Source organism: Tarenaya hassleriana, unplaced genomic scaffold, assembly GCF_000463585.1.
Source record: "Tarenaya hassleriana unplaced genomic scaffold, ASM46358v1 Cleome29, whole genome shotgun sequence".
Taxonomy (NCBI): Eukaryota; Viridiplantae; Streptophyta; class Magnoliopsida; order Brassicales; family Cleomaceae; genus Tarenaya; species Tarenaya hassleriana.
The window spans coordinates 626,183-653,624 of NW_010966092.1; the positions used below are offsets into that span (position 1 = coordinate 626,183).

At 41.9% G+C, this 27,442-nt stretch overlaps 7 protein-coding genes across 9 annotated transcripts in view; 6 read left to right on the top strand and 1 right to left on the bottom strand.

The window, feature by feature from the left end:
* The window catches only part of LOC104818227 (39S ribosomal protein L47, mitochondrial-like), a 2,903-nt gene extending 694 nt beyond the window's left edge, over positions 1-2,209 (top strand). Inside the window, exons 3-5 of the mRNA XM_010547717.1 lie at positions 1-123; positions 1,247-1,404; positions 1,716-2,209. The exon at positions 1-123 is cut by the window's left edge and continues 1 nt beyond it. Coding sequence (XP_010546019.1) covers positions 1-123; positions 1,247-1,404; positions 1,716-1,823 — 389 coding nt within the window. The 3' untranslated portion in view covers positions 1,824-2,209. The remainder of the gene's footprint in view (positions 124-1,246; positions 1,405-1,715) is intronic.
* Positions 2,210-2,421: 212 nt separating this feature from the next.
* Positions 2,422-6,775, top strand: LOC104818229 (RNA-dependent RNA polymerase 2). The gene is made up of 4 exons (XM_010547719.2): positions 2,422-3,081; positions 3,606-5,512; positions 5,600-5,750; positions 5,858-6,775. The coding sequence occupies exons 1-4, from the start codon at positions 2,539-2,541 to the stop codon at positions 6,617-6,619; spliced, it is 3,363 nt and encodes a 1,120-aa protein (XP_010546021.1). The 5' UTR covers positions 2,422-2,538; the 3' UTR covers positions 6,620-6,775.
* Positions 6,648-10,131, top strand: LOC104818228 (probable cyclic nucleotide-gated ion channel 16). The gene is made up of 8 exons (XM_010547718.1): positions 6,648-6,732; positions 6,892-7,378; positions 7,471-7,686; positions 7,954-8,270; positions 8,364-8,475; positions 8,561-8,797; positions 9,195-9,589; positions 9,672-10,131. The coding sequence occupies exons 2-8, from the start codon at positions 6,923-6,925 to the stop codon at positions 10,033-10,035; spliced, it is 2,097 nt and encodes a 698-aa protein (XP_010546020.1). The 5' UTR covers positions 6,648-6,732; positions 6,892-6,922; the 3' UTR covers positions 10,036-10,131.
* Positions 10,132-11,841: 1,710 nt separating this feature from the next.
* On the top strand, positions 11,842-15,861 carry LOC104818230 (aldehyde dehydrogenase family 2 member B4, mitochondrial). The gene is made up of 11 exons (XM_010547720.2): positions 11,842-12,066; positions 12,389-12,526; positions 12,642-12,784; positions 12,919-13,072; positions 13,175-13,404; positions 13,505-13,594; positions 13,746-13,919; positions 14,065-14,202; positions 14,349-14,486; positions 14,588-14,649; positions 15,381-15,861. Exons 1-11 carry the CDS (start codon positions 11,988-11,990, stop codon positions 15,652-15,654), a joined length of 1,620 nt encoding a protein of 539 aa, XP_010546022.1. The 5' UTR covers positions 11,842-11,987; the 3' UTR covers positions 15,655-15,861.
* A 658-nt stretch (positions 15,862-16,519) lies between these two features.
* On the top strand, positions 16,520-19,956 carry LOC104818231 (E3 ubiquitin-protein ligase SIS3). Of its 2 annotated transcripts, none has more exons than XM_010547722.2 (10): positions 16,520-16,763; positions 16,902-16,957; positions 17,075-17,344; positions 17,471-17,544; positions 17,955-18,093; positions 18,179-18,271; positions 18,350-18,415; positions 18,542-18,661; positions 19,032-19,145; positions 19,322-19,956. In XM_010547722.2, exons 4-10 carry the CDS (start codon positions 17,507-17,509, stop codon positions 19,685-19,687), a joined length of 936 nt encoding a protein of 311 aa, XP_010546024.1. In that variant the 5' UTR covers positions 16,520-16,763; positions 16,902-16,957; positions 17,075-17,344; positions 17,471-17,506; the 3' UTR covers positions 19,688-19,956. The 2 variants fall into 2 exon arrangements, with proteins under 2 accessions (XP_010546024.1, XP_010546023.1); XM_010547721.2 differs by having other exon boundaries at positions 16,902-16,940; positions 17,278-17,344.
* Positions 19,957-20,596: 640 nt separating this feature from the next.
* On the top strand, positions 20,597-22,676 carry LOC104818234 (CASP-like protein 4A2). Of its 2 annotated transcripts, XR_772617.2 has the most exons (4): positions 20,597-21,437; positions 21,911-22,046; positions 22,209-22,481; positions 22,587-22,676. XR_772617.2 is itself a non-coding variant. In XM_010547724.2 (3 exons), the coding sequence occupies exons 1-3, from the start codon at positions 20,914-20,916 to the stop codon at positions 22,401-22,403; spliced, it is 855 nt and encodes a 284-aa protein (XP_010546026.1). In that variant the 5' UTR covers positions 20,597-20,913; the 3' UTR covers positions 22,404-22,568. The 2 variants fall into 2 exon arrangements, 1 of the variants encoding a protein (XP_010546026.1); XM_010547724.2 differs by lacking the exon at positions 22,587-22,676 and having other exon boundaries at positions 22,209-22,568.
* On the bottom strand, positions 22,628-27,256 carry LOC104818232 (peroxisomal membrane protein PEX14). The gene is made up of 13 exons (XM_010547723.2): positions 27,134-27,256; positions 26,948-27,030; positions 26,080-26,318; positions 25,927-25,966; positions 25,652-25,836; positions 25,112-25,301; positions 24,920-25,009; positions 24,240-24,313; positions 24,104-24,146; positions 23,960-24,027; positions 23,641-23,685; positions 23,484-23,552; positions 22,628-23,273 (listed from the first exon to the last, which is right to left on the bottom strand). The coding sequence occupies exons 2-13, from the start codon at positions 27,018-27,020 to the stop codon at positions 22,839-22,841; spliced, it is 1,551 nt and encodes a 516-aa protein (XP_010546025.1). The 5' UTR covers positions 27,021-27,030; positions 27,134-27,256; the 3' UTR covers positions 22,628-22,838.
* Between the last annotated feature and the right edge of the window lie 186 nt (positions 27,257-27,442).

Sequence of the window (27,442 nt, forward strand, 5' to 3'; positions counted from 1 at the left end):
CTACCACGAGAACGGAGTCGACTGCCGCGGCGGCTGCTTCTACTGGGCGGACGGCGAAAAACCCTCTCGAGGAGTTCTTCGAGGTGGATAGAAGCCAGGAAGAAGACAAGCCCATTGTATACGGTGAGTTTCCTGTGTTGTGCATTGCTTTTTGAACCTAAAAAATCGCTCGTCTTTGGTTGGTTTGTACTTCTTGACATTGATGAACGCTTGTCTAAATCTACGGAGAAGGTTAAGCGTGAAATGCCTTGCAAGTTCCAATTATACTTTGTGTAAGAAAATGTGTGATAAGGTGGTTGCTATCTTTGTTTTGCCTTTCCTTTTTGCTGTTACTAGCAACTAATTAATAACAGGAACTTGATCCGGGTTGAGTTATTTTGTCTCACTAATCACTGGTGAATGCTACTTTACAAAGTTTTGGAGAGAGCTTCACGTAAAACATCTCGGGCTTGTCTTGGTAGAAAGAAATGATATTGATGTTAGAAATGCATGATATGATGGCTAGTCCGCCCGTGTAGGTTCTTAGGTATGTGTGGATACATCTCGTGTGATTATTGGTAAGGGAGTTTTGAAAAAGGTTAATGTTCCGGAATCCGGATGTTTGCCGGGAGCTTAGCATTTTGAATGTTTGTCAAGACATGCATATTAACTTGTGTTTGTGATTGAATCAATTCGTGATCTGTGATTGACTGGTGTATAAATGTGGCATGGCACTACTTGGTGATTTTATGAATTTCAGTGTTTTGAGTAGTGCTAATGTTTCGGATTTCTGGTTTTTCGCGTCGTTAGCTTTTTCATTGATGCTCTACATTAGTTAGGTCATGTAGTAGTTTCCCCTCGATATTACTTTCTCCAGCAAAATTTGGCAAAGGAACGTACAATCTGTTACCTCATCTCTCTCTTCAAAATTTCACAAGTCTTGGGTTTTTACTTTGAGCATTCATTAGCTTTTGACTCCCTCTTAATCTACAGTAAGGTAAAATAACAGGGCAATGTAGCTTATTGGCTGCTGTAAGATCGAGTGTCCGATTTCTGCCCAGTATTTTAGTCCTGGGTTTCTTATTCTTATAAAGCATGCTTATATGTTTGTCTTGCTTTCTCTGCGACTCAAAAGGCTCCGAGTAGAAGATATTTGCTCAGACCACTCAGAGATTTAGTACTGTTCAATCTCAATCAAAGATTGCTCGTTTCACTTGAACATCTGTCTGCTAGAATATCTTGAACCTTGAAACTACATGGTTATCAGGTCGAAGCTGGAAAGCGTCAGAACTGCGCCTCAAGTCATGGGATGATCTTCATAAGCTATGGTATGTTCTTCTGAAAGAGAAGAACATGCTGATGACTCAGCGTCAAATGCTTCAGGCACAGAACCTGCGATTTCCAAACCCTGAACGTCTTCCTAAGGTAATTTCAGCCATCTTTATAATCCTCGTCTACAGAATTTCTTGGCGACTCCCTGAACTTTATCAAACAGGCTGTCCAAACCCAAGTTGCGAGTAGAGTTCAGTTAACTATACGAGCTTGGCCTTCCTGTATCTAACACCGATTTTCAATTTGTTTAAACCACCCAAAGAATGTATCTACATAGTTCTTTCCTCCGGTATATCACTAGTTAACATTTGACTGGTTTTTGTCATCCTAAGCTTTCTGGGCGTATCTGCCACTGTCTTGGGATGCCAAAGTTCTTCATCTTACCGATAAGCCTCTGAATGCAGGTGAGGAAATCAATGTGCCGGATAAAGCATGTGCTGACAGAGAGGGCACTTGCCGAGCCAGATCCTAGAAGATGTGCTGAGATGCGGAGAATGGTAAACGCGTTGTGATCACTTGTTTCGATATTCGGCCTTGCAATTCAGACTCTTCAGATGCTTAGGGGTTCTGATTCTGATATATGATATCTTCTTGAAATGAGTAACTCTCTGGTTTTTTCCTTGAGCCGCTGCTGCTTCCCTGTTAAGGTAAAAGGATAAACCGCTGGAAATGGTTTTTTTTTTCTTTTTTTTTTTTGGAGAGCTTTAGAACGTATCTGTGTTGTTGGCTTTTCTGATGTTCGATGTGTAGAACATGAAATTGTTGTCCTAAGATTTGGCAATGGGTCGCCTGGAGACAGAAAAAAGAGGCCAAGACCCTCTGTCTGTGTTAGAGACTCTCCACCCATGGTATGAAAATTCTAGAGTGGGACGAATATATTTTCATTGTCGTTTCCTAATTTCGTTTTTTTTTGCTGTGTAAATGGAATATAATTTGACTCAATCTGATCCCAAAATTATTTCAAAATCTAATATCCGAGTATATAATTTTTAATTAAATATAACCATACTATTTGAATCGGTTAAAATCCGAAATAATAGAATCCGAATTTTCTAATATTTGTTTTAGGGTATTTATTCCACGCATCAGAAATCGAGTCAAAGGAAGAGTCCTTTTTTTTTTGGGTGAACGCAAAGTATTTATGCCGTCTCTTCCCATAATCGTCCTCTGCTACTGAACTTCGAAGCAGAGTCTCTCCTTCTCTCTCTTCTCTTCTCGCCGGCAATCATGGCGACGGAGACGAAACTACCCACGGTTAGAGTCTCCAACATTCCCCAGACCATCGTGGCCGATGATCTCCTCCGCTTCCTTGAGCTCCAAATCGGCGACGATACCGTCTTCGCCGTCGAAATCCCGACCGTTCACAACCGCTGGATGCCACGCTCCTCCGGGCGCGTGCAGTTCACTTCCCTCGACGCCAAGGCCCGTGCCCTCCTCCTCTCCTCCCAGAACAGGCTCCTCTTCAAGTCCCACAACCTCAGACTTTCCGAAGCCTACGATGACATCATCCCCCGACCCGTCGATGCTCGGAACAGAATCGAAGGCGCTGTTTTGTCGGTTGGGTTTCCGGCGGGCGAGGAAGGGCGGTTGTGCGCCGTTGAGAGATGGGATGGTATCAGGTGTTGGATCATGGAGGAGAGAAAGAGAATGGAACTGTGGGTTTCACACAACTGCGAATGTTACAAGGTTGAAGTTAGGTTTGAAGATGTAGTTGAAACCATTGGATGCTGCACCAATGGCTCGTCTGAGTTGAATGCGTGTGTTATTAGGGTAAAGTTTCTTCTTCTTCTTCAATGCTTGCTAGTAAGTGTTTGCGATAATGGTGTAGGTTTTAGGGTTTTTTATGTGTTGGTGGTTCCTCAGTCTGCTTCACTTGTTTTTCAGCCTGTCGGCTCTGATTCTGGTCGGAACTTTAGGCCCTGACATTGTCTGGAGCTTAAAATTGAGGTTCCATTGTCGTTCTGAGTAGTTTGTCATTTAGACATTCTGGTTACATTTGGAGTTGACACCCTTAGTTCAGTTTGAAGCTTGATGTTCAAAAAATAGAATACGCCAAAGTGGGATATTAGTTTAGAAGCTTGTACTTGTCTGGATGAGGTTTAACTGGAGATCGTTAGTGTCGGTGTCTTTCTTTCTCTGGAGCGTGGAAGTTATTATGGTTGCATCAAGCACTTTCTGATTAACTGGGTTTTGTTTAGGTGTGTATTGATCTATGTTTTGATCATGTGTTACTGATTTCAGTGACACTGGTTGTCCTTGATCAGTTCTGATTCTTAATATGTTGTTATTTCCAGCTAAAATATGGACCAAAGATATACCAAAAGGTATCGGGACCTAATATCGATCCAAAGTTCAGAGCTGATCGGTACCATTTCTCCAAGGAAGATTTCAACTTTATCTGGGTTCGCACGGCTGACTTCTCAGGCATTAGATCGATCGGGCAGGCAACTTGCTTTTGTTTGGAACTTGGGCAAGGCTCAATGGTCTCGGATATTTTCTCATCTTTTCCTTTTTATAAGGAATCCCCGAAAAATATGACCATAGAAGAGGGCAAAATGTTTGCTTCTGCATTGGAAGTAGTTCCGCTTGTGAATTCCGACTTGGGGAAGAATCTGCTGTATGAGATCCTTTTCCGGCTCAACTCCTTAGTCCACACCCAGAAAATTAGTCTTTTTGCTGCTTCAAAGATGGAATTAATCAACATTCTCGGTAGCTTGAGTGTGGAGACTGCAACGATGATTCTCCACAAATTGAACCAGCAAAGCTCTGTTTGTTATGACCCTGTATCGTTTGTCAAGACTCAGTTGCATTCACTGGTTAGAAACATGATCCAACCTCCTATGTCGTCCTATAAAAGGCTAATTGATGACAACATAATGAGTTGTCATCGAGCTTACGTTACCCCCTCGAGGATTTATCTTTTGGGTCCAGAGCTCGAGAAGGCAAATTATGTTGTGAAACACTTTGCAGAACATGCTTCAGATTTTATGAGAGTTACCTTCGTGGAGGAAGATTGGAGTAAGCTGCCGGCAAATGCTCTTTCGGTGAGCGTCAAGAAAGGTTTTTTCGCGAAACCCTTTAGAACCAAAATCTATCACAGGATATTGTCAATCCTTAAAGAAGGGATCACCATCGGGTCCAAAAGGTTTGAGTTTCTGGCCTTCTCAGCGAGCCAACTGCGTGGAGGTTCTGTCTGGATGTTTTCTTCTAACGAGAAGGTAAAAGCAGACGACATTAGAGACTGGATGGGATGTTTCAAGAAGATCCGAAGTGTTTCAAAATGTGCAGCCAGGATGGGTCAGTTGTTCAGTGCTTCTCGGCAGACCATTGTTGTTCCTGCCCAAGACGTTGAACATATTCCCGACGTTGAAGTGACTACTGACGGCATCGATTACTGCTTCTCAGACGGCATTGGAAAAATCTCTAAAGCATTTGCTCGACAAGTTGCACAAAAGTGTGATTTGGATCATACCCCGTCAGCGTTTCAAATACGCTATGGTGGATACAAAGGTGTTATTGCTGTTGACCGTAAATCCTTCAGGAAGCTGTCTCTGCGCAATAGCATGCTCAAGTTTGATTCCACGAATAGGATGCTAAACATCACCCGGTGGACGGAGTCAATGCCTTGCTTCTTGAACCGGGAAATCATCTGCCTTTTATCCACGCTCGGGATAGAAGATTCGGTTTTTGAGGCAATGCAAGAGGGACACTTATCTATAATAGGGAAAATGCTTGAAGACCGAAATGCAGCATTAGATGTTTTGCATAAACTGGGTGGAGAAAACTCTAAGAATATGCTGGTTAAGATGTTGATGCAAGGGTATGGCCCAAATTCAGAACCTTTCCTCTCGATGATGCTCCGTGTAAACTGTGAGAGCCAGTTATTGGAATTAAAGAGTAGGTGCAGGATATTGGTCCCGAAAGGGCGGATCTTGATCGGCTGCCTGGATGAAGATGGCAATCTGGAGTATGGCCAAGTGTACGTTCGTGTAACCCTGACGAAAGCAGAACTAGAGTCCCGGGATCAGAGTTTCTTCCGCAATGTCGATGAGAAAACATCGATTGTCATCGGAAAAGTGGTGGTGACTAAAAACCCGTGCCTTCACCCCGGAGATGTCAGAGTTCTTGAAGCGGTATATGAGGTCGGTTTGGAAGGAAAAGAATTTCTTGATTGCATCGTCTTTCCCAAGAAGGGCGAAAGGTATAATCTCGATTTAGCCCGTTGCAATGTTGTGCCTTTGATGATTGTGTTAATTCTTTAGTTTTCTAAAGGCACTTACTTCCACAGGCCTCATCCAAATGAATGTTCTGGTGGCGATCTTGACGGCGACCAATTTTTCGTTAGCTGGGATGAGAAGCTTATTCCGAGTCAAACGGACCCTCCGATGAACTACGCTGGAAGCAGACCTCGGATAATGGATCATGAAGTGAAGTTAGAGGTTAGTTCTGTGAATTTTGATCTGAGGACACATAACTCATGACTGCAGATTCATTTCACTAGTTCCATTTTCAGGATTCAACTCCTAAAATCGTGAAAATTTTGTAGGAAATCCACAAATTCGTCGTTGATTACATGATAAATGACACGCTGGGCGTAATCTCAACTGCACATTTGATCCATGCGGATCATGACCCAGAAAAAGCCCGAAGCGAGAAATGCCTGCAGCTAGCAAATCTCCATTCCATGGCTGTGGACTTTGCCAAAACCGGAGTTCCAGCCGAGATGCCCTTTGATTTAAAACCAAGGGCATTCCCTGATTTCCTAGAACGATCTGGGAGATCAACATACATCTCGGATTCTGTGTTTGGAAAACTTTACCGTGCGGTGAAGAACTTCTTGGCCCAGAGGAAACTTGGGGAGACTGCTGAGGTGAAGTATGATTCGACACTGGAAGTTAATGGCTTGGAAGCCTTTCTGGAAACAGCAAAGATCCACAGAGACAAGTATGCCGGGAAATTAAGTGAACTGATGAAGTATTACGAGGTTGAGACCGAGGAAGAGATTCTTACTGGTACTCTCAGAAATCGGGAGACATATCTGCAAAGAGACAGGCGTAAGTACGATGATATGAAAGACAGGATTATGCTATCGGTGAAGGATTTGCAGCGAGAGGCCAAGGGATGGTTCGAGGAAAGCTGCGGAGGGGGTGACGAGGAACGGCGAAAACTAGCGTCTGCATGGTATTACGTAACTTATCATCCAACCAATCTTGTCGATAGGGTGAATTTCGTGAGCTTTCCGTGGATCGTAGGTGATACTTTGTTGGGGATAAAGGCTGAGAATGCTCCGAGGAATGATGTTGCGTGACGTACAAGCAAGCTAGTGATCTAGGGTTTTGTATGAGAACGTGTTATATGCAGAGACCCGACCTGACAAATCGGTAGATTAAGAAGTTTTCTAACTTTGTCTTGTCTGTAACTGTAAGTGCACATCTCTGCTTATCTATCTATCTTGATTTATATACATATATATGTACATACATATATATATATATATATATGTATATATATATGATATGCCATTCTCTTGGCTGACATTAATTCTCTCTCCTAAACTCGTGTCTCTGTTACCGTCAACAGAAAAAAAACACCACCAACAAAAAAAAGAGACATGAACAACCTCCACGTCTACGCATCCTCCCGCTTCCGCGGATTTCCGACGTCGGCATTCTCTCTCCGGAGGCGGCGACACCACCGGTCCTCCGTCTGGGACACGACACTCGACCCACGCGGCGATCTGATCACGAAATGGAACCACATCTTCCTGGTAACGTGTCTGGTCGCTCTATTCCTGGACCCTCTCTACTTCTACCTCCCGATTGTCCGTGCCAACACGGCCTGCATGTCCATAGACATCGGCTTCGGCATCCTCGTCACATTCTTCCGAACCCTAGCCGACCTCTTCTTCCTCCTCCACATCTTCCTCAAGTTCAAGACCGCCTTCGTCGTCAAAAGCTCCCGCGTCTTTGGCCGAGGCGAGCTCGTCTTTGATCGCAGAGCCATCGCCCTTCGCTATCTCAAATCCGACTTCATCATCGACCTCTTCGCCTCCCTCCCTCTCCCTCAGGTTCACAATCTGAAACATTTTTTGCAGCAATTTCTCTGGCTGTTTTTCGATTCTTTTTCACTGATGGATTTTTTTTTCTTCTTTCGGTTTAGATTATGATTTGGTTTGTGATTCCAAACGCTGGAGAGTTCAGGTACGCTGCCCATCAGAACCACACTTTGTCGCTGATAGTGCTGTTGCAGTACGTGCCTCGGTTCTTCGTCATGTTCCCTCTCAACCGTCGGATCATCAAAACCACCGGCGTCGTGGCTAGGACCGCCTGGTCGGGAGCTGCCTACAATCTCTTGCTCTACATGCTCGCGAGCCACGTAAGTTGTTTCTCTGGATACGAGACGAAAAACCCGAGCAGATTCCGAACTCTAGTACTCTATTCGAGGCTCTTTTCTCGCGATTCCCCGATCTTTTACATGGTCACTAGACTAATATTGATTCGAGACTCTTTTCTCGTGATTCTTGATCTTTCGCACTTTCTCGATTTCATACTCTTTTGACTTGATTCTCAATCTTTTGCCTAGTCGCTCTAAACTCTTTCTCGATTTAAACCTATTTTCTCGTGATTCTTTCGTGTGTTTCAGGTCCTGGGGGCGGCATGGTACGTGCTGTCGATACAGAGGCAGCACGATTGCTGGAGAAGAGAGTGCAGGAAAGAGGTGAACACGACTCATTCCCCGTCCTGCGCTCCCATCTTCCTCGACTGCGGGACACTGAACGATCCCGCCAGGCAAGCCTGGATGCGAATCTCTCAAGTCCTGACCAACTGCGACGCCCGGAACGACGACGAGGAGCATTTCCAGTTTGGAATGTTCGCCGACGCATTCACCAACGACGTCACTTCCGCCTCGTTCATCGACAAGTACTTCTACTGCCTCTGGTGGGGCCTTCGCAACCTGAGGTGAACGATCGTTTCGGTCTTCAAAAAATTCACAGTTTTTGGCCGAAATCCGAGTTTTTTTTATTTGAGAACACGTTTTTGTTTTTTTCGCAGTTCTTACGGACAGAATCTTGCGGCGAGTACACTCAGCAGCGAGACCATATTCAGTTGCTTCATATGCGTTGCCGGTCTGGTTTTCTTCTCCCATCTCATAGGCAATGTGCAGGTACTCTCTTGAACGGGTTTTTTTTTTTTATTGTATTCTCTGTTTCGCCCATTCGGAAGGCTCAGTGGTTTTCGTGTTCCTGAAGAATTATCTGCAATCGACGACGGCTAGATTGGACGAGTGGAGGGTCAGAAGAAGAGATACAGAAGAGTGGATGAGTCACAGGCAGTTGCCCACTGAGTTGCAGGAGCGAGTTAGACGTTTCGTCCAATACAAATGGCTTACCACTCGAGGCGTCGACGAGGAAGCTATCTTGCGGGCTTTGCCTTTGGATCTTCGCCGCCAGATCCAACGCCACCTCTGCCTCGCCCTTGTTCGCCGCGTAAGTTCATCTCTTGTGAAAAAAAAAAAACTCTTATATAACCAACCTGGTGATTTTACCATGAATTTTGGATATGTTAACGAAAATAAAAGCTTTCTAATCCAGCAATGGATCACATCTAGACATTATGAACTTCATAAACATGATTTTCTTTAACTACGAGATGGGAAATATATACGTCGAATTTCGTTTGCTTCTTAGTCAAGTAACTGCTTTTGTTTCTGCAGCTTCTCTGCAATCTCGTGTTCTGTCTATCTCCATCATCTTCTCCCTCTGCATTTTTCTTGGTTTCAAGGGGAATTTTTGTCAGATTATCATTCCCTTCTCTATTCTTCATGAGATTTCGGGACTCATAACCGTTTTCACCGTTGCAAAAACCTGCGTAAAACTTTATCAGGTGCCGTTCTTTGCGCAAATGGACGACCAGCTCTTGGATGCGATATGCGAACGCCTCGTACCGTCGCTAAACACGAAAGATACGTATGTGATTCGGGAAGGAGATCCCGTGAACGAGATGATCTTTGTCATAAGAGGGCAGATGGAGAGTTCCACTACAGATGGTGGGAGGTCGGGTTTCTTCAACACCATCACACTCAGACCGGGAGATTTCTGTGGAGAAGAGCTCTTAACCTGGGCATTAATGGCGACTTCAAGCCTCAACGTCCCTTTGTCCACAAGAACGGTGAAGACCCTTTCTGAAGTAGAGGCTTTCGCTCTCCGGGCCGAGGACTTGAAGTTCGTGGCTAACCAGTTCAGGCGTCTCCACAGCAAGAGACTGCAGCATGCTTTCAGGTCAAAGTTTAATCCTTTTTCCTGTTTCTTCGATCCCGATCCGATCCCGAGTCTTCGATTTCTCTGAAACGAGCCTCTGCAGGTACTATTCGCATCAATGGAGGGCGTGGGGAACTTGTTTCATACAGGCGGCATGGAGAAGGTACAAGAAGAGGAAGCTGGCTGTGGAACTGGCTAAGCAGGAGCAAGATGATCGCTACTACTACAACTACGGCTACGGCTACGATGACGAGGGAGTGACGTCATTTGCGGGTGATTCGCCGGAGAATGACGCCAGCGGCAGCAGTAACCAGAACCTGAGTGCGACGATATTGGCTTCGAAATTCGCGGCGAACACGAAGAGAGGCGCCCAAGGAAACCAGAGAGGATCTGCGAGCATTGATCCTGACGATCCCAGCTTGAAGATGCCGAAGATGTTCAAACCAGAGGACCCTGATTTCTTCTGATACACTTTATCCATTTCCTTGTCTTCTTTCAGTTCATGTTTTTTTTTTGTGTAAATTTCCTTTATATAAATAAAATGTGACCGTTTAGTTTCTTTAGTTCTTCGTATAACCGGAAATAAATCCAATTCATTCGTTGATTATATGTAAGATCCGGTTTGGGAACAATTTATTCGTTGCCATTAAAATTGAACCATATTAGAACCGAATATTTATCGGTTTAGTTCGGTTTTGGTGGGGATTTGGTTTGCCACGATTTCGTTACACGAGCACCAAACGGAAACCGAATGTTAATCGGTTCGGTTTTGGCGTCAGATTCTATTCGGTATCGGTTCGAGAGCGTTTTATTCGGTTCTAAAGCAATATACCAAATCAGATCGAATAATTCGAAAACGATTTATCCGGTTTTATAAAAATTATACCAAATTAGAATCGAATGTTAATTGGATGGGGTAAGTTGTAGTGTTGGATTCGATTCGATGTTTGTAGATTTTGGTTCTAAAACAGATTTATTCGATCGTACCAAATTAGACCGAACAATATTTGGTCCCATTCCGGAACTAAGTTTTCGAACTAAAAATCACCCCCTAGAATTACACATATATGTTATTAAAGATTCTATTATTCGTATCTCCAATTTTTTATTATTATTATTATTATCTCTTCTTAAATATGAACCAAAACATCACCCCTAGCTATATATATATATATATGTGTGTGTGTTTTGTTGAAGATTCTATTATTCGTATCTCCAAATTTATTTTTTATCACATCCTAAATATGAATATTCCGATCCCAAAATGCTTGGCATCTCTTTAGTCTATTTATTCACATCCATAAACTTTAATATTAACATGATTTTTCTTATGTTACTTTGTGTCTTTTTTAAAAAAAAAAAAAAAATTGCAATGATGGTAAAAATTCAGGTTGGTGAGAGCAAAGGCAACAAACGAATGGCCTACCTTCATTTACTCACCAACTACTCCAAGACAAAAAAAAAATAAATAGAGATGGACCGCTATTATTGTCCTGTCCACCTCCAAAGCTATCCCTAAACCGTTGTGTTGTATATATCCATTTTTATCCAAAAAAGTGAAAAAAAAAATGTTGCTAAATATAGAAATAAATCTAACTCAATAATATAGTTTCTTTTTTATATTTTTAATATGAAAAAAATAATATAAAAATATAAAAAACTAAAATTATATCATATAGATTTATTTCTCAGATTTTTTTTTATAATCTAAAAATTAAAGTAAAGATTCCAATCCGGATTAAAAAAGAGTTTTCATTCTTTCTTTACCCGTTGAGTACCTTCAATATTATTAAAGAGATTGCATATATACAGCCACGTTTTGATGAAATCTATTAATTACCAAAGAAAACGACGTTGCACCGTACTCAACATATATATATATATATATATATATATATATATATATATATATATATATGGAGGAAATTATAGGCAAGTAGATTTTTTACTCACTCATTCGTCTACGTACCGATTTTTCTTGGTTGGAAAAATATTTTTCTACTCACAATATATATATATATATATATATATATATATATATATATATATATATATATGGAGGAAATTATAGGCAAGTAGATTTTTTACTCACTCATTCGTCTACGTACCGATTTTTCTTGGTTGGAAAAATATCGTCGTCTTTTATTTGTGTGGATATGATCACGTTCCGTTTGGCGTGCATTCATTGTCTTGTCGTTTTTCTCTCTTCTTTCTTTATTCGTCGTAAAATAAAATAATAGCGCAAAACAAACGGACAAAGTACGGCGATACATTGCTGAGAGAGAGTGACACATGGTGGTGTTGGTGGAGTAGAGATGGATAAATCCTGACCCTCGGATCCTTCATGCAGTGTCCCATATAACCGAAAATAATCTCAGAAGCAAGAGAGAAGAGATAAGCCCTTGAAGCTCCGGCATCCATGGCGGCTCGCAGATTCTCCCCTCTCTTCTTTCGGTCTCTCTCTGCTCCTTCTTCCTCTTTTCTGACCCGTTCTTCAGGTAAGCCCCCCTCCCCCGGTCAAGGCTCTTCCTTTGAATCTGCACAACTGTTTTCCTTTTCTTTTTTTTGTATTTTGGTTTGAAATAAGCATAAGCCCATACTCATAGCCTGAATCAGCAAAAGATACTTGGTTTCTTCCTTTTTTTTTGGTTGGGTTTTCTCCGATTTTCTGGGTGAATCTGGGATAAAGTAGTCAATTTGTTAAGACCCATTTGCTTCGGATATTATTTAGTTTAATATTTGAGGGTTTAAGAATCAGAGTAATGGTAAAACGATGATGATGATGATGATGATGATGGTGGTGGTGGTGGTGATGTGAAGGGAAAAATGGCTTCAGTGGAAGAAACAGCAAAGGGTTCGCGACAACAGCTGCAGCTGTTGAGGAAATCATCAATCCCCCGGTTCAAGTTTCTTACACCCAGCATCTCATCAATGGAAACTTCGTCGATTCAGCTTCCGGTCATTAAAGTTTCCATCTTTTACATTGTTCTCTGCTATTTACCAGAGAAGTTACAGAGATAATCCATAGATTAATCCATGAGAACTTATAGTGAATCTGGATTTCGGAGTTTAGGTAAGACGTTCCCGACTCTTGACCCGCGAACGGGTGAAGTCATTGCTCATGTGGCTGAAGGCGATGCCGAGGACATTGATCGGGCAGTGAAGGCTGCTAGGAAGGCCTTTGATGAAGGGCCTTGGCCAAAAATGCCGGCTTATGTATGAACACTACTGCTTATAGTATTGTCTACGAATAGAATTATCTGCTTGATGGCTTGCTAGATTGATAGTAAGGGCTTTAGGTTCTTACCCTCTCTCTCTCTTTTCGAATCTGGATGGTGTTTGGCTCTCAGGAAAGGTCGAGAATATTGCTGAGATTCGCCGACTTGGTCGAGAAAAACAGTGAAGAGCTTGCGATTCTGGAGACGTGGGACAATGGGAAGCCTTATGAGCAATCCTCAAAATCTGAAATTCCGATGCTTGCCAGATTGTTCCGCTACTATGCTGGTCTCTATACTGATCCAAATTACTAAAAAAAAAGTTTTCGCCTTTTTCGTGACATGTTGATTTTCATTCCTTTCTTGAACGATCTCGATGTGGTGTGAACAGGTTGGGCGGACAAGATTCACGGCTTGACAGTTCCAGCTGATGGAAACTATCATGTCCAGACGTTACACGAGCCAATTGGTGTGGCTGGACAAATTATCCCGTGGAACTTTCCGCTTCTAATGTTTGCTTGGAAAGTTGGCCCGGCTCTTGCTTGCGGTAACACCCTTGTCCTCAAAACCGCAGAACAGACACCTCTTACCGCTTTGTATGCTGGAAAGCTTTTTCATGAGGTAAGTTTATGGTAAACAAAAAGGTTCAGCTAAGCTAAAACAGTTCTTTTTCGGTATTTTGTTTCTATTCTTAGTGGGAATTTTCGTAAATTCATAACAGGCGGGTCTTCCTGATGGTGTTCTGAATATAGTTTCTGGGTATGGTCCGGAGGCGGGTGCTCCCCTAGCCAGTCACATGGATGTAGACAAGGTTTGTACTCTTTTTTTTCTTATCGATTTACTATTTCCTTTGAGAAACTGAGTTCCTAAGTTTAGATTATGATGGTGACAACATTGGTGGTGCTCTGAAATCCTGAATATAGTTTCTAAGTTTTTCATTTTAACGTTTACGTTTCTTGCAGCTTGCTTTCACCGGGTCAACTGAAACAGGCAAGGTGGTTCTTGAATTAGCCGCGAAGAGCAATCTCAAGCCGGTAACCCTTGAACTCGGAGGAAAATCACCGTTCATTGTATGCGAGGACGCTGATATCGATAAAGCTGTGGAGCTTGCACACTTTGCCCTGTTCTTTAACCAGGTTTTTGCCGAAACTAGAAAAGATCTTGTCAAAAGTGCTTCACGGATTCTCAACATGCTATCAAGAATTTTGCTAGACTTGCCTCTGTAACTGAGTGCATGGACCAGTGTTCATTGTTCAATGAATGTTTGGATCTGTTTTCCAGGGGCAATGCTGCTGTGCCGGGTCACGCACGTATGTCCATGAACGAGTTTACGATGAATTTGTAGAGAAAGCTAAAGCACGAGCATTGAGACGTGCTGTTGGTGATCCCTTTAAGAAAGGCATCGAACAAGGCCCCCAGGTACACCAACTAAATAAGAAGGGTTTAGGGTTTAGTGTCAATTTTTAGGATACATCACCTAAAGAAAAAGAAAGAGTTTTGTTTCTTGTGAAACCATTCTCGTTTTCTTTCAGTAAATCGATTTCATGATCGGGAATATTTCGTAGGTGGACTCAGAGCAATTCGAGAAGGTGATGAGGTACATAAGATCGGGGCTCGAAAGCGATGCCGTTCTTGAATGCGGCGGTGAAAGGATCGGTAACAAAGGATACTTCATCCAGCCAACAGTCTTCTCCAATGTTAAGGTACTCTCTTTGTTTTGATTTCCTTGAGATAATACTCAGTCCCTTGCCACAATTTTTATACTAATTTCATGACATCGACTATTGCATTTTCGTCCGAGCAGGAAGACATGCTTATCGCTCGAGATGAGATCTTCGGTCCAGTCCAATCGATTCTGAAATTCAAGTACGTGTAAATTTACCGCTCGCTCCCTTTTTCTTTAATTTATGCAAGAGCTACCACTAACCAGCAACGAAATCTCGTTGCAAAAACGTAGTCCTCATGCCATAAGTTTGTGGGTAGGATGGGTACTCGTCGGATACCTCCCGATCTCATCTTCTCGTTTTTTTTTTAAATCAAAGTACCCGGACTAGGCCTCATGAGGGTCGGGGACCCAAGTTTTGGATACCTATGGGGTGCGGCTATAGCTCGGGTACCCAGCCAATGAGGCGAGAGGATGAGCCGGGGATTTTGAGGTGAAAAGATAAGGCAGTGAGGAGAGAGATAAGGTGGAGGAACGGCGAAGCGAGGCTATGGGAAATCGCTCCCAAACCCTCGTGAAATCACTCTACTCCTTACACCGCTTGTGTCCTCTTGTCGCTTGCCTCTTGCCTCTTGCCTGACGAGACTCGTCATTTTCCTCAAGCTCAAAGCCCTAATGGCCTCACCCACATCAGCTCACCTGTCTTCTCCCCCTTGGCTCGAATTACCCTCGAATACGGGTAATCAAACGATATAACCCACACTCCAACCCGTGGCTCGGGTTCCCCCAGTGCCACACACCCGACCTAATATGGTCTCAGCTGAATACCCAAAATTTGGGTACCCAATTGCGGGTTAGATTTGTCGGTTGGAAGCTTTGTGTTTGTCCCTGTAAGAAAGTGAAATGAGAGGGTGTGAATGGTGGTGGATTGCAGGGACTTGGACGAGGTGATACAGAGGGCGAACAACACAAGGTACGGGCTTGCGGCCGGGGTTTTCACGAGGAGCCTCGAGACAGCGAACCGGATGACGAGGGCGCTGAGGGCTGGGACGGTGTGGGTGAACTGCTTTGACGTTTTCGACGCGGCCATTCCATTCGGTGGATACAAGATGAGTGGCATTGGTCGAGAAAAGGGTATATACAGTCTCCACAATTACTTGCAGGTCAAGGCAGTTGTTGCTCCCCTCAAGAATCCTGCTTGGATTTGAAATATATATATATAACTGCTTCTTGTGTGTTTTCTTAAAAAAATATATATATAAAAAATAAAAATAGAAACTAGAAAAGGTTTGTGGTGAATGATCCAAATAAAAAGCTTACAGGGGAAACAATGGTGTTCGTGTGATGTTTGGTTTTTTGTTTTCTCTGTTGGGTTGTAAACGATGGTTTTAATCACATATTGTTTTTCTGTAGAATTTTCTCTTGTTAATATCGCGAGTTTTGGAAAAAAAATTTATTTTTTTAGATTTTAATAAAAAGTTAAATACGTAAATATTTCGAATAGAATGTGAAATAATAACGTTTTCGAATGAAATGTGCAATAGAAAAAAAGTGTTGCATAAACATCAAATATAAAAAGTGGATATAAATTTTAAAAATGAAAATTTTGAATCTGGAGTTAAGTAAAACTCAAATGGAAATCCAAAGTATTAAATTATTATCTATTTATTGTTTGCTCTTAAAATATATTATCATTTTTTTCCTTTTGTTTTGGTTCAAATTTTATATTTTGGCATATTGTTTCTTTCTTACCTAACTTTTTTGAGAGGCATGAATACTTTTTTATACCCAAATCAAGTATATATTATATATACTTGATCACAGTGGCGGATAAAAAAATTTATTAGTGGGGCAGGCAATAGTTATTATATATATATATATTCTTGTAAAGACTAATTTATAAGATTTTAAAATAATTTCTAGCTTAATTGAAATTATAGATTTAAAAAAATATATTAAAGAAAACTCCATATCAAACAAACACGTCAGATATAACGTATCTAAGATTCCAAACACTGAACCTTCTTTTTGGTCCCGAAGTTTCCTCTTCCTCCAATTTCTTTTTCTTCCCTACCACTGCTGTGTCACTCCAAAATCTCCTCCTCCGAGAATAGCCTCTTTCTCTCTCTCTCTCTCTATCATTTCATGATCCTAATCCGCTTTGTGTTGCATCAACTGAGGATTCGAATCCCATTCTCGGATTGGGATGAGCTTTTGATCTTCTTACTGAGCTAGGGTTTCCTGCTTCCCCCTGTTCGACCCCCCACCTCTCTCTCTCTCTGTGCCTCAGGACGATGAGAGGTGCCGATTTCAAGTGGTTAGTTCTATCCGTCTCTTTTGGCTTGGGACCGATCCAAATGGGGTTGATTTTAGTTTTTATTATATATGTATATGCACATTGTTTTTCTATTTTTGGATTTCTGATTTTGTGGGAACGAACGATGGAGTTCTGCAGGTACGATGGGTTCTTCTTGTCGATGCTCGCGACTAGTGTGTATCCTTTTCATCTCTGTACGTTGGTTTCTTCGAATTTTACTTTCGTTTCTTTTGGCTTGGATTCGAGCTGAATAATCTCAATCCCGGAGATGATTCCGCTTCTTTTTTTCCCCATTTATGATCTGGATACAGTTTTCGTGGTTTGGGAATGTTCGTTCGATCAGAGGAGAAGAAAACGAGTAAACTGCTTCCTTTTTCCCTAGAATATCCGATTTTGGGTTCCTTTTACAAGAAAACTGGAAGCCAGTAGAAGAAGTCGGGCTGAGATTTTGTTAGGGTTTTGATCGATCGAAAGAATCTGGGAATTGTGTCTCCTCAATAGTTTTGCTTTGTAGAATCATTGTGGCAATCAACTGGAAGAGGTATCATCTGTGCGAATACCCACTGCACGTATGGATAGTGGTGAGTGCCTCACTCAGTAGTTTTGCTGCTCTTGTTTGTCTGCTACTGCTTCGGCTTATTTCCACTTTCTTGGTTCCCTGAATCTCAAATTTTGTTATTTTCTGTTGGATTTTTTCCTCAATTCAGGTCGATTATACCACTGTGTTCGTCTTTCGCCTCCTGATGTTTGTAGACAACGGTCTTGCTGCTGGACTTGGCTTGTAAGTTCTATTCAAACCTACTTGGGTCCTGGTGAATTTGTAATGAGGCTTTTAGGCAGCACTTTCCAGTAAAGTTTGAGATTTTGAGGAAATTTTCTGTTAGATAAGACGTTATAAAATTATATAGCCGAGAATACCTCATTTTCTCTTGTGTCATCCCTGTCCTTCGAATAGGCATTTTTGTTGGAATGTACTTGCATAGTAGCCATTCGGAAGGGTTACATCATCGAAAATCGAGGATCATAAACTTTTCCCCTCAATTCTGGCTTAGCTATAAGCATATATGTTATAATGGTTTATCTTTAAGGGTTGCAAGCTTGTTTTCGAGAAGTAGCTAGGTGCATGTTTTTGTCTTGTTAGCAAGCCGAGTTTTAATTCCATATCATTACCTGTAATTTAAAATATGTTAGGGATTTTGGAAGGCAACAGCGATATGCCCGGTTTTGTGGAAGAGTGGTGATTCTGTCTATACTGTCTCTGCTGCTCTACCCGTTTCTGTGGGCTTGGACAGTTATTGGTACGCAATGGTTTACAAGAGCAAGAGACTGTGTAAGCAGCTTTTATGTTCATGTCTCATGGTTATTCTTATGGGACGATCCCATAGCTCATGTATTATGCATTGTTCTGTGCATAGTTACCCGAAGAAGGTCAAAAATGGGGTTTCCTTATCTGGCTGCTGTTCAGCTACTGTGGACTCCTCTGCATTGCCTGCATGTGTATTGGAAAGGTAGATCTTAATCTCCCTTTTGTTTGTCTGAAGATTATCTCGGGCTTAACTTGATCAATTTTATACATCTTTGGTCAGTGGTTGACGCGAAGGCAGGCACTCTTATTGCGTGCTCAGCAGGGAATCCCCATTTCAGAATTTGGGGTAAGTTTGAGAATTCCATGATTGTCGTTAATGTGGTTAATACTTCCCTTGTTGTTCAATGGTTGGGCTTTTACTTGTTTTCATTTCTGAGAAAAGTTGAGTATATGACCGTTTCTATGTGTTCAGATTTTAGTCGACATGATTAGGGTACCCGACTGGGCATTCGAAGCTGCAGGTCAAGAAATGAGAGGCATGGGTCAAGATACCACTACTTACCACCCCGGGCTTTACTTGACCCCAGCTCAGGCAAGTTCGTCCTTTATTCGTATCGTCAGGGAACAAAGAATTGATAGCTCGTCCTTAACATTATTGTGACTTTTTGACAAAAGAAATAATATTATAGTACAATCAAGGGTTTGGCTGAGATACATCCTGTATAGAATTAGGGTAATCTGAAAATGACAACATACCAAAAATGAAAATTTTGGAAACTCCAAGCATAAGTTACATTCTGTATAGAATTAGGCAAATTCTCTTGCCTGCTGATGATTTGACAAAGGTCGTCATTTTCATTTGCAGTTTGAAACGTAGTGTAAGCCACTTTTACTTATACTATCTTTGCATCTGAATGTCGTAGCGATTATGATCGCCTAAGGCTTGTTCCTTCTGTTAACAGAGAGAAGCAGTTGAAGCTCTCATTCAAGAACTTCCAAAGTTCAGGCTAAAAGCCGTCCCTACCGATTGCAGTGAATGCCCTATCTGCTTAGAGGAGTTCTACGTTGGAAACGAGGTAAAAATCTGAGACTTTCTAAGGTTTTAACCCTTGCATGTATCTTCGTTAAGGTTTTTTTTTTCCCGACATGTCTACATTCGTACTCTTCTTGTATGTAGTTTTTGCTCGCCCTTGTCCCATGCTATTCTTGTCTCGATTCTCCTCAGATTGTCAAGGTTGTCTGAATTTCGCAGGTTAGGGGATTACCATGTGCCCACAACTTCCATGTCGAATGCATCGACCAGTGGCTTCGCCTAAATGTAAAATGCCCTCGTTGCCGCAGCTCTATCTTCCCGGATCTCGATCTAAGTGCACTCTCCAATCTCCGCAGCTCAGACGCTGAACGAGCAATCCCGGCGGGCGACACCCAAATGGCCGAGTCACGGTATGTGACAAGCCAACCTCCGAGCCAGAGTTACCTGTTGAGAATGCAGGGTTTTCTCCGGCCAGTTCGGGCAGAGAACTCGAGCTCGGGCTCAGAGACCGACGCTGCACTTGAAACTGCAGAGAACGGCGGGGTTCCCGTCTCGGCAGCTGAGCAATCTCCGACTCGGAGATGAGCGAAGAGTGAGTCAGTACTGACTGATACTATGGGACAACAATGGAGGTCTTTTACTCAAGCACTGACAGATTCTTTCTTACTTGATTCTGACTTTTGGGGTTTTTTTTTACTCCATGTTAAAGTGGCAAAATGTAAAACTGTAAATGAGTTTGCCTTAAAAGAAAGAACAGAGAGTTGGGTTTCTTTCCTTTTGGATCAAGAAGAGAACCAAGTCCATATCCTTCATTACTCTGTCAAGGTCACATGCTCTTACTGTTTTTCTGTTCATTTTTTTTTGTAGGTGTGTGTTTATTATATAGAAAAGAAAGACAAGTGATTAATCCCTCTTTTTTTCATAAAAGCTAGAGAAAAGGAAAAGATAATATTGGTGGTGCACTTTTGCTTTGTGCTTTAAACTAAGGACACAAATGCCACATTTCTTTTTATTTGTTTGACAAAAGAAAAGCACTTTATTTTATAAGAAAATCACAAAAAATTAAATAAAAAAAAATCAAGAGTGTTAATAAAAATGATGGGCAAGAAACCCAAGTTTGGGTGGTCTAATGATGAGAGAACATGCAAATCTCATTCTCGTTCAAACCCAAGCGTGGAGAGAGGTATTCACCTGGGCTTCCGCGATTCTCTTAAAGACGTAGTCGAACCAAAGTCCCGAATAACTTCCGAATTAAAAAAAAAATGATGGACAAAAAAGTGATGCTTTGCTTTGGTTTCGTATGGGTATATTCTTTTTGAGTTTTTTCAAGTATAGCTTTGTGATCATTTTTGGTATATTTGCTTTGTATATTTTCAAGAAACGATGACAAAATATATATTCTTTCATTGTTGAATTATATGCATGTGTGTGTGCATAAATCTTTTATGAGAGATGGGGAATAAAATTAAGCCAACGCCCTAGAGAAAAACCAAACCTAAGATAACGTATATATTCATATGATCAGCGTCATCAGAAGTTATCGCTGACGTGGCGAACACCCATTGGATTAGGTCTACTGGAAATATTAGTACGTGCGTCACACCGGATTATTGATTTTAATTCTCCGCGAAGAAAAGTGATCTTTGCAAAGAACGTGGGCCCCATGCTTACCGGGAAAACCCGAGAAAATTTTGAAGTTTCCTTTTCTCCTCCACTTTCTCAGTATCCAAACAAAACCAAAACAAGGCTTCTTCAAGCTCCGTGAAGAAACCGCCGGAGAGTCTGTTACGGTGGTCCATTTTCCGTGCAATATGAAGCGAACTTCTTCATCGAACTCGGAGGTGCCAAGTCACCTCGACTCGCCCCACTCCCCGCTCCGATTCCACTCGCCGCTGCGGTCCGACGCCTTAGACCCGCCGGAGAGCCGTTACGCTTCGCCGGAGGGATCTCCATTCAAACTGGACAACCCCAAGGCGATAATCGCTTCCGAGAAGTTCACCCAGTTTTGTCCGCTTCCCTCGCCGATTCCGCCGCCACCGCCTCCGCCGCAGAGGAATGTCGGAGCGTCCGCGAAGTCTCCGTCTTCGATGGTGGTTTTCAATCGTTGGGTGAGGGAGGACGCTCCGCAGTCGACGACGAGGAAGGTCGGGCCGCCGAGTAACGGCGTAGAAGCAACGGCGGTGAGGAGGACGAGGAGGGAGGAGCTGGTGGGTGTTGCGGCCCTAGGGTTCAGGTTGAGCGAGGTTGTTTTGAGCTTGATTTCGTTTTCGATCATGGCAGCTGATAAAACTCAGGGATGGAGCGGTGATTCCTATGATCGCTACAAGGAGTACAGGTCAAGCTTCTTCTCTTTCTCAATCCTGTTCTCTGTTTCTTCCTGCTTCCGTAATCCTCTTCCAGATTAGGTTTGATTATCTAAGACCTGGTGGGTCAAAAATCCTAAATTCCCAACTACAATTTTCAAATTCTGCTGTGTTATATACATCTTTGTTTCATCCTCTACGATCAGAGAGCTTCGGTTCATATTCCACTCTGTTTCTTGGCTCTCGAGAAGAAACTCTGCACAAGTCCACGAGACAAATCATGGGCTGTCAGAAATATCTCTAGGCTAAACAGTGGCATCTTTGAAGGGTTCATTTGGTTGAGGAGTGATCTGTATTCCCGATTGGAAAGCTTTAATCTGCTGCTAAATTGTGTGGATTGCGTTGCTTGTGTTTAAAGTTTTCAACTTTTCAATCCAATGGAGCGTTCTTGAGTTGAAGAATTTCTGGGAAAATGATAAAACTATTATGCATTGTTCTTTTACAGGTATTGCTTGGGAGTAAACGTTACAGCCTTTGTTTACTCTGCATTTCAAGCTTGCGACGCTGCTTGCTATATGGCCAGAGAGAAGTACATGATCAACTACGGCCTTCACAATGCACTCGAATTCTTCATGGATCAGGTCAAACAAAATTTTACAGCATAAATGCCGCCTTCTCCATTTTTATAGGTTTAAGAATTCAAATCAATGAAGATTAATGGATTAAAAAAAAACTAGTTTACTTTACCCTAATGCTGATGATCTGTAGATGCTTGGGGGGTTTTGTTCTATATCTGCAAACAGGTTCTTGCATATCTTCTGATATCGGCTTCTTCATCAGCGGCCACTCGGGTGGACGACTGGGTATCAAACTGGGGAAAAGACGAGTTCACTCAGATGGCGACCGCATCCATTGTCATGTCTTTCCTTACATTCACAGCTTTCGCTTTCAGCTCTATGATTTCTGCTTACAAGCTCTTCACTCACGGTTCCTCCTAGCTCTTTTCTCTTCTTCATCAGCAATATGAAGCCTCTGAATATCAACAACTCAACTCATGCTCCTTGTACAGTTCCTTGGTTTGTAACCCAAGATTGTGATTCTCACACAGTGCAGTTGATAATGTTCTAAATTCATTCACTTGCTAACAGATGTTTTCTTCTTTTTGTCTTTTTTTTTTTCAGACAACCCCAATAACTGAGTTTTCTTGTCATGATTTAGTATCTACAATAAACCACAATCTCCTCTCTGCTTTCCAAAACAAAGAGCTGATACATGTATATGAACCCTTTTTTTTTATGAAAGTAACCCCAAAACAAATTCATTCTGAAGTACATGTTCCTCCCAAGGAATCCCACCATGTCTATATAGAGGAAGAATCTCACAGATTCTGGAGCCACAGAGCAAATTCTTAGGACAAAACCCGAAAACTGTGTTCAGTTCCCTTCTAGCCCCAATTGTTGCTGCTGCTCTTCTTCTTCTTGAATCTCGGCGATATGAATCCCTGAACCTTCACCGCCAGATTCAGACACCTTTGTGATCTTCTGCAACTCATCTGTCACACCAGAGGAACTACTTCCTGTCTGGTCATCACCTGCCGCCTCTTGGTCTACCTTAGCCGGTGGTGGCTGCTTGGGACGACGAATAGCTTCGGCTGCTTCTGCCATAACAACAGGGGGTGGTTGAGGAGGAACCCATGCCCGCTGCTGAATGGCTGGCTGCTCCTTTGTACCTGTTTCGCTCTGGTAACTACCGAATGAGCCAGTCTCGTTCCCGGGTTCAGTGATTCTAGGGTTTTTACGCTGCCACCATGGTGCTGATGAGCGGTCAGGGTTGAAACTCTCATCTTGCACTTGACCGGAATCCCATGGCTGGTACAAAAGATAGTTCGGTACTCAGACTCGGGGTTAAATTTTTTTGAATACTTGCAGTCACAGCCTAGATTCTATCTAGTGTCAATAAAAAAAACAACTCTCGTGACTATCATAACCTGGAATGTAGCTACTATATCCATCTACGGTTTAGTTTTGATATTGACAGATATGACCTGATGATTTTGGCGAAAAAGGGATAGATTGTACCTTAGCTCTTGGAGCAATTCGAGGATTAGATGGCTGCTGGTTTGGATTCGGCGGCATATCGTTAATATCCTGTATTTGAATGAACGAACACAGAACCTTGTCAGCATGAATTCAGCAGCTAATCCAGAGTACGGAAGAGAAAACATATTCCATTTACCCGAATGTTAGGCGGCTTCTCTCCTCTCTGGATCATAGCCATTATCTGAGGCATCATCAATTACATAAACGTTAGATTCATCAATCATTGTGTACTGGGCATTAAAAAGTATAGTGTGAAAGCTTTTAGGGATGAACTTAGTTATGTATGTAACCAGGCAATAAGCTTTTGGTCCAATGGTAGAGGAATGAACTTAGGTCAAGAGAAAATCACGATTTTGCAGCCATTCGAAATGTCAGAATAAAAAAACTAGCAATCACAAATACTTTTAGTACATAAAAAAAGAGAATTTTATTTTGCAAATATGGGCGAATATTACCTCCATGTATGACTTTGGATGAGGGGGCACAGCTGGATCCACTCGTGCGGGTGGCGATGCAGATCTTCCTGCAGATCTAGTTAGTAAAAAAACGAAAACGAATCTGAAATAATGTAAATAATGCAGATTAAGCTCGTGGATAACCTGAACGGTTGTCATAATCTGCACTCCCATTTGCATATGGTCTCTGCATCACAAATCATCACTTCTAATGATTAGTGAGGGCTACAAGGCTTAGAACTAACGATAACTTAAAACCCACAACCAATTCTCATCCCACCCTTGTGCTAGTGATAGAACCTCCATAATCCTCTTGATCAGCTAGATATGTCCGTGACCGGTTGTTGGTTTGTCCTGGATCAGAAAAGACAAATAAAAAGAGTTTCATGCATCCAGAAGGGTTTATACCTATTTGGAAACTTAAATGGCTGCTAATCCTAGTGGTTGTAAATGTCAGAAAACAAAGTGTAGGAATATGCTTTAAAAAGTAAAAAAAAAAAAGCTTAGAAGCTAATCTTTGGTTGAAAGGAAGTAAGTGAATAACTTCTGCAAAAATCAAAAGAGATTGCTCGTGAGTTAGCCCGAATGGAGGGACAAGTACCTTCCAGCGTTCGGATGCTTCTGCTCAATGACTTCATTTCCTGCACTTGCTTATCTAACAGGAGCATGAATTCCTCGAAATATCTCTTCTCTGATAAGGGTGTAAAAAATACAAAGACAAGTCTGACATTAAAGGAAATGGTAAGAGAAAACGGAAAAACTTAAATAAGTTTGTCACATAAAAAGGATCTACCTTCAGTTCTCGTTTTCATCATTTCCTCAAAGTGTAGGAATATGCTTTAAAAAGTAAAAAAAAAAAAGCTTAGAAGCTAATCTTTGGTTGAAAGGAAGTAAGTGAATAACTTCTGCAAAAATCAAAAGAGATTGCTCGTGAGTTAGCCCGAATGGAGGGACAAGTACCTTCCAGCGTTCGGATGCTTCTGCTCAATGACTTCATTTCCTGCACTTGCTTATCTAACAGGAGCATGAATTCCTCGAAATATCTCTTCTCTGATAAGGGTGTAAAAAATACAAAGACAAGTCTGACATTAAAGGAAATGGTAAGAGAAAACGGAAAAACTTAAATAAGTTTGTCACATAAAAAGGATCTACCTTCAGTTCTCGTTTTCATCATTCCCTGACTAGCCCTGGCCACATCAGAAGCAGCTGCAGCAGCAGCTTTTGCGGCGGCGGCGGCTTGTTCGGCTACACTGGGTTTTGCATCTCCTCTCTTTGAAGGGTCAGATTCTTCTTCCATCACAATTCTTCGGACCCAAGATTTCAACCTGGGGATGATAGAATTCTGACAAAGAGGAAAATAGCTTGATTTCAATAAAGAAATTGACAATATAATTCCTATCCCAGCAAGTTTTTAACATTGTCAGCCTGCGAGTTTGATGACCACTATAATCGGGTGATTGAATCAAAGCAAGCTGATGCTACAGCACATCAGAACATGATGGGGTAGGCCATTATTTCATTAGTTATCCCCGTATTCCAAAATCTCATATCCTAAGCTTTCACCTTACTCATGGCTCAACCATCTTAGAGCATTATTTGAGAAACTAACCATCCAAACACAACACTATGCACATGAGGATGAATACCCTCCACATAGATGAAGAGAAAAAGGGTGTTCCGGGCTGGCAGTACCTTTACCAAAACAACTGTCCCAGCACCTGAAGCTGCTAATAATCCCACAGCAATAATGCCATGGTACCAGTGAAACCTGGAGAGAATTCCTGGTGGCGGAGTCGCAACAATAGGAGCAGCTACCATAGGCTGCAGTGTTTGGGTCTGTGCAAGTGGCTGAACATTTGACCCTGTCTGCTCACCATCTGATCATAACAAAACAATTTATAATTTTATATGCATCCAACCGGTCTTCTCAGCTGAAGACACTAACAGATATACTCTTTGCTTATTACCTTGAGTGTTACTAGTTGTCTGTGAGCTCGGTGGCGGATCCTATGATTAAGAGTTTAGAGAGACGCAGGTACAAAAATCTTTCTTAAATGTTTCTCATCGAATTAGGATGGGAAGTAAACAGATTTCAACCATGATGATAGGAGGATGCTTACAGGAACTCGGCGGAAAGCTTCGTCAATCTCTTCCTTTGTGAGGCCTTTCCTCTCGAGAAAAGATCTTCTATGTATTACAGGAGAGCCCCTAACTCTCGGGTGACTAAGGAATTTCACGGCATTCTGGACTTGATCCTCCCTTATTGGTTCTGAATTCACAAACACAGACTTTGGCGCATTCTGCTCAGCAGCTTCCGGGGTGGAAACTTGTTGAACCTCATCTCTGGCCATCATGCCCGCTGTAATACAAAAAAAAACACAGAACAGCATAACTTAGATCTATGAGATTCCCCTCTTTTTGTAGCATAAACCCCTCAGATAACATACGTCATACATATAAGAATAAGAATAAAGAGCATTTCAAAGAAACAAGACCACCACTATGTCACAGAATCAAATTAGTTGTTTCAACGAGAAAACCGACTCGGGCATAGGCCATAGTCGTCGTCACAAGCCAATGATCGTCATAAATATTACAACACTTGCTGACCAAAGTCCCCACACAAGAGATCTTGAAGAGATCATGGCCAGGGCCAAACAACAACGAAACATCAATCAAAATCTACATAGTACGAGATTAACTTGTTTCTTCAGAAGCATCAATGAAACAAATTTTCTCAGCTTAAGACTCCAAGTTCTCCACAATCAGAATACTTCTAATGAAAGTCATGAATCATGATCTTTACCCAAAAAACAAATTGAGAAAACAAATACAAACTAAGCCCGGAGCAACGATTGAACACATTTACAGTATCAGGTCAACCAGAATATTAGAAGTTAAAAGTTCCAAGAATCTCCCTCAATCACATGCCCAGGATTTGTAAGTCCGCCGAAAGTAGTAAAAATGGTTAGAAGAATCTGATCGGACCTGAAACTTGGGGTTTTTCGTCGGCCGGAGAGGGAGAATCCGAGAGGGTCTGGTTCTGCTGCTGCGTCGCCATAACTCCCCACCTTAAAAAAAAAAAAAGGACCAACAACAAAAAAGAACATTTAATAAAAAAAAAATCGAAGAAAAATTCAGAACAACATGAAACGGCGACGTAAGGAGACAAACCAGAAGTAGTTAACAGGGAAGCGAGCTTGATGACGAAGACGATGATGAGGCTAGAGAGAGAGATGGGTTTTGCTGATACCGAGGTTAGAGAGAGATGGAGATTATAGCCATCATCTCTGTGCTGCTGAATTTGTCTAATTTTTTTTTAAAGTATAAATATAAAGCAGCTCGGTCTTTTGTCGTTATCTATTTATTTGGGCCTATGCTTAAGACGGCCCAAAAAGGCCTTTCAGAGTCTAAGCCCAAATCCTATTTGTCCAATCACAACAGTAAATTACAGGGGTCTCGGGTAAGTCAAAAATTATTTAA

Excerpts from the sequence above, each read along its gene's own strand:
- LOC104818229 (XM_010547719.2), top strand. The coding sequence starts at position 2,539 with ATGGCGACGGAGACGAAACTACCCACGGTTAGAGTCTCCAACATTCCC. Across the intron at positions 3,082-3,605 it reads TGAATGCGTGTGTTATTAGG|CTAAAATATGGACCAAAGAT; the intron begins GTAAAGTTTCTT and ends TGTTATTTCCAG. Across the intron at positions 5,751-5,857 it reads ATCATGAAGTGAAGTTAGAG|GAAATCCACAAATTCGTCGT; the intron begins GTTAGTTCTGTG and ends AAAATTTTGTAG.
- LOC104818228 (XM_010547718.1), top strand. The coding sequence starts at position 6,923 with ATGAACAACCTCCACGTCTACGCATCCTCCCGCTTCCGCGGATTTCCG. Across the intron at positions 7,379-7,470 it reads CCTCCCTCCCTCTCCCTCAG|ATTATGATTTGGTTTGTGAT; the intron begins GTTCACAATCTG and ends CTTTCGGTTTAG. Across the intron at positions 8,798-9,194 it reads GCCTCGCCCTTGTTCGCCGC|GTGCCGTTCTTTGCGCAAAT; the intron begins GTAAGTTCATCT and ends AAACTTTATCAG.
- LOC104818230 (XM_010547720.2), top strand. The coding sequence starts at position 11,988 with ATGGCGGCTCGCAGATTCTCCCCTCTCTTCTTTCGGTCTCTCTCTGCT. Across the intron at positions 13,595-13,745 it reads GTCACATGGATGTAGACAAG|CTTGCTTTCACCGGGTCAAC; the intron begins GTTTGTACTCTT and ends CGTTTCTTGCAG. Across the intron at positions 14,650-15,380 it reads CAATCGATTCTGAAATTCAA|GGACTTGGACGAGGTGATAC; the intron begins GTACGTGTAAAT and ends GGTGGATTGCAG.
- LOC104818231 (XM_010547721.2), top strand. The coding sequence starts at position 16,741 with ATGAGAGGTGCCGATTTCAAGTG. Across the intron at positions 16,941-17,277 it reads TCGATGCTCGCGACTAGTGT|AATCATTGTGGCAATCAACT; the intron begins GTATCCTTTTCA and ends TTTGCTTTGTAG. Across the intron at positions 19,146-19,321 it reads AGTTCTACGTTGGAAACGAG|GTTAGGGGATTACCATGTGC; the intron begins GTAAAAATCTGA and ends TGAATTTCGCAG.
- LOC104818234 (XM_010547724.2), top strand. The coding sequence starts at position 20,914 with ATGAAGCGAACTTCTTCATCGAACTCGGAGGTGCCAAGTCACCTCGAC. Across the intron at positions 21,438-21,910 it reads GATCGCTACAAGGAGTACAG|GTATTGCTTGGGAGTAAACG; the intron begins GTCAAGCTTCTT and ends GTTCTTTTACAG. Across the intron at positions 22,047-22,208 it reads TCGAATTCTTCATGGATCAG|GTTCTTGCATATCTTCTGAT; the intron begins GTCAAACAAAAT and ends ATCTGCAAACAG.
- LOC104818232 (XM_010547723.2), bottom strand. The coding sequence starts at position 27,020 with ATGGCGACGCAGCAGCAGAACCAGACCCTCTCGGATTCTCCCTCTCCG. Across the intron at positions 25,302-25,651 it reads GGACAGTTGTTTTGGTAAAG|AATTCTATCATCCCCAGGTT; the intron begins GTACTGCCAGCC and ends CCTCTTTGTCAG. Across the intron at positions 24,314-24,919 it reads AAGCATCCGAACGCTGGAAG|GACAAACCAACAACCGGTCA; the intron begins GTACTTGTCCCT and ends TTTCTGATCCAG.